This window comes from Echinops telfairi, unplaced genomic scaffold, assembly GCF_000313985.2.
Source record: "Echinops telfairi isolate 266 unplaced genomic scaffold, ASM31398v2 ScPeMD7_5;HRSCAF=22, whole genome shotgun sequence".
Taxonomy (NCBI): Eukaryota; Metazoa; Chordata; class Mammalia; order Afrosoricida; family Tenrecidae; genus Echinops; species Echinops telfairi.
The window spans coordinates 43,821,218-43,824,833 of record NW_022103901.1 but is presented as its reverse complement, the minus strand read 5'-3'; the positions used below and the strand labels follow the sequence as shown (position 1 = coordinate 43,824,833).

Here is a 3,616-nt window from a genome sequence, read left to right as displayed (position 1 = left end):
AGCGGGGAGGAAACCTTTAGGAACTAGAGGAAAGTTGTATTTCTCATCATTGTTACATCACCTCTTTCTAAATCTTACGGGCCTAAGGAGCCCTGGTGGCACAGTTGGGTAGGCATTGGACTAACCACGATATTGGTGGATCTTCCGGGAAAAGAGGAAACTGTCTGCTCTAGTAAAGACTTTCAGCCACAGAAACCCTGTGTAAGAAACCCTCAACTTGATGCCTATTGGTTTTTTGGGGGATTTTGAGCAATGACTTAAATAGTCCTGGTGATATTCTGAAAAGTGCCAGATTTTGCTATCCTATCAATGACTCTGCCCATTTGTCTTGTTTCACGTTCTTCTATTCCACCGAAATCCCCTGAAGGCACATTTGATCTTTGTAGATCGAAATCCTCTTGTTGACGTTTATTTACAGGTATGAACATGCTAATGATGATAAAAGCAGTTTGAAGTCAGATCCTGAAGGGGAAAAAATCCATGCTGGACTCCTGAAAAAGTTAAATGAACTGGAATCTGACCTTACGTTTAAAATGGGTAATTATTATTTTTATAAGTCAATGGTGATTTTTTAACTGGCTTAAAAGAAAATGGGTTTTACCTCTTTGGGGGAACTTTGCCTTTGTTCTGGAGGTCGCAGACCCCTCCCGAGAATCAGCCAGTTCCCTTCCCCATCGTCAGCCTCTCGGGGACATCACCTTCCCTTGTGAGAGGTCCCCTCTTATCCTTGTCCCTCCCTTCCTCCCCGCCCACCACCCCAAAAGAGGAGCCTCCTCTCTGTGCTGCCACACTGCTGTGCAGGAAAGCGCGCCTGTGTCTTAGTCATGACAGGACTTGAGAAACAGTTTTGTTATTTTTTCATACAGGCCCTGAATATAGAAGTATGAAGAGCTGTATTTACATCGGCATGGCAGGTGACGATGTAGATGTTTCTGAACTAGTGGAAACCATTGCAGTCACAGCCCGAGAAATTGAAGAAAACTCAAGGGTCTGTAAAATTCATCGATGTTTCATTTCTTTTCTGAACTTTCCCATCCACCTAGCTAGGGTCATCAGGGAAGAAGCTAACCTTGGAAATCTCTGTTCACTCATTCTTTCCCCACCCAATGATACATGCTTCCTGTGAGCTAGGCATTAGGAGTATGAGGTGGATATAACACCATCCTTGCCCTTAGAGAAGCTCACAAACCAGCGGGGGTAAGAGATACATATTTCTACAATGTTGTAAATGTTGTGGAAGAGAAATTAGAGGTAGCTGAGCCTTTGGGAAAACACATTCAATTCTACTTGCAAAATCAGGAAAGAGTTCCCTATTGGAGCTGGGTCCAAAAGGATGAATGAGGGGTATTCCGGGTAATGATGCTCCCCAGCAATAACTGAGACTAGTCTGAAAAAGTCAGGGACATAAGGTATGATTCCTTTTTGATAGAAGTGGGAAGAGAAGGAAGTTTGAAATGAGGCTAAAGGAGCCAGCGTTGTTTATGTTGGGGTGGACTTCTTGATGTTCCTTCTAAATTCACCTCTGTTCTGGCTTCATTTCCCTGAATGGTGAGCAGTGTGTGTATTTGCTGTTGTCATGACATTCAGGTTAGAAACACAATTCTCCTCCTCTTTGGTTCCTAACAAATGAGGCTGGTCATCAAAGTATGTCTATTTAGGCCTCCTCAAGCATGTTAAAGCTTCAGAATTTCATTTACGGACAGGCGTTTGCAAAATGCCCCCACTGTTGTGTTCACAGTTCTTCTAGACTCCAGGCAAGCAGTTTAGGTGATTGATACTTTTCTTAATCTTCATACAGCTTCTGGAAAATATGACTGAAGTCGTTCGGAAAGGGATTCAGGAAGCCCAGCTTCAACTGCAGAAGGCAAATGAAGAGCGACTTTTGGAAGAGGTGAGACTACAGACTGGACTTTCCAACAGGCATTAGGCTGCAGGTGGATGCAGCACGATGCCCTTGAACAATGGCTTCTGTTTTGCAGGGAGTATTACGGCAGATCCCTGTAGTAGGATCTATGCTGAATTGGTTTTCTCCATTACAAGCTTCACGAAAAGGAAGAACTTTTAACCTAACAGCAGGTAGGACTAATTAGACTGGCACCAATCTCATTAACAGCGAGTTTTAGAGTCAATAATGGATGCAGTGGCTTATCAGGGAGGGGAAGGAGGAACTGGGGAGCAAACAATGAATGCAGGCAGTGGGAGGGAGCACTAGAACTGATTGTGATCATGGAGATAAAATTCTTTTTCTTTTCCAAAACCACTTCATAGGGAACTGATACAGATATCACAGCATTCCATAGGTCAATCACATCAAGCAGTATTGTACAGTTGCTAATGTCAATCATTCTCTTCCTTCTTGAACTCCTTGACATCAGTTTCCCTTTACCTGCCCCACGCCCCGCACCCCAAACACACACTACCCCCGGGAACCCTTATTCCGCTTGTTATCTCAATAGGTTCAATTCTGGGTTTCACATACTGAAGAAGAGAAAAACATACAACAAAAATTCGAGTTACCCTCAATGATGAAATACATCTGAGATAAACCCCAATATGATAAACTAAGCAAAAAAAAACCAAAATTACAACTCTTTTTTTTAAAGCAACTTAACTGGTGAAGTATATGATATATGGATTTACTCTCAGTAAAACTTTAAAAAAAAAAAAAACTTTTTTCAAAACAAAACAAAAATCAGTTGAGTTTTGACCAAATGTTCTTTTCTTGGACGCCAAGACACCCAGTGCTAGAAGTCATAACCATTCCTTTCCCATCACCGAGCCCAGAGCCTCCGGAGATGAGGTCTGTTTGCTCCGTGTTCCCCCCGCACCCCCCCACTGCTGCTGATGTGATGTACAAGCAGATACTCATCCTCTCCAGCAGACACGCTCGTCTTCCTGAATCCACAGGCAACGTACTCATTCTGCGGCTCAGATCTTCATGATGTCTTGTGTATTTTGGTTCAGTGTTTTGCCTCAGCATATGGCTGCTTTTAAAAGATTGCCAGCAGTTGCTGGGATTTGGAGAAGTTATTATTAAACTACATGATTCTGTCTTTCTTTGGTGTTCTATCAAGGGAATAATTTACTAAACCCAAGGTCTCTTCCGTGATTCTTTCCCCCAGAAATGATGACTGCACGGCTAGATGATGGGCAGGCAGGGATCTTGTGTTTCATCAGCGACACCTCAGCCTTTGGCAGAGGCATCCGTTTCTTCTAACACCCCAGGCATGCCGTGCCACCCTGTTAGTTTTGTGCCTTTAGAGGAACTCCGCTTCTCCTGGGTGGGTGGAAGGTTTCAGCAATACAGTAGGAGTAGGACCGACGAGCATGATGGGGATGGCCTCCTATGGTTCCTGGCACAGCTCAGGAGCTAAGAAGGGCAACCTGTGCCAAGAACTACCATTTACTCTACTCCTTTCTCTTCTTGGCAGGCGCTCTGGAGTCCACAGAACACACCTATGTCTCCAAAGTACAAAGTACACGAGTGACGCCGCCTCCAACCCCCTCAGGCACCCGGATTAAACAGAGGTTTCCAGGTACATTACTAATTAGCACTGGGGAAAATAGTCTACTCTTGGGAAAGTAGACTTTTGTATCGTGCCATAGTTTTCCCCCT

The 3,616-nt window shown here is 44.0% G+C and overlaps 1 protein-coding gene across 1 annotated transcript in view; it reads left to right on the top strand.

Moving 5' to 3' along the window:
• Positions 1 to 3,616, top strand: part of PDXDC1 (pyridoxal dependent decarboxylase domain containing 1) — a 62,769-nt gene that overhangs the window by 55,928 nt on the left and 3,225 nt on the right. The window contains exons 15-19 of the mRNA XM_045286059.1: positions 419 to 537; positions 867 to 988; positions 1,799 to 1,891; positions 1,980 to 2,076; positions 3,432 to 3,536. Of these exons, the coding sequence (XP_045141994.1) occupies positions 419 to 537; positions 867 to 988; positions 1,799 to 1,891; positions 1,980 to 2,076; positions 3,432 to 3,536 (536 nt within the window). The remainder of the gene's footprint in view (positions 1 to 418; positions 538 to 866; positions 989 to 1,798; positions 1,892 to 1,979; positions 2,077 to 3,431; positions 3,537 to 3,616) is intronic.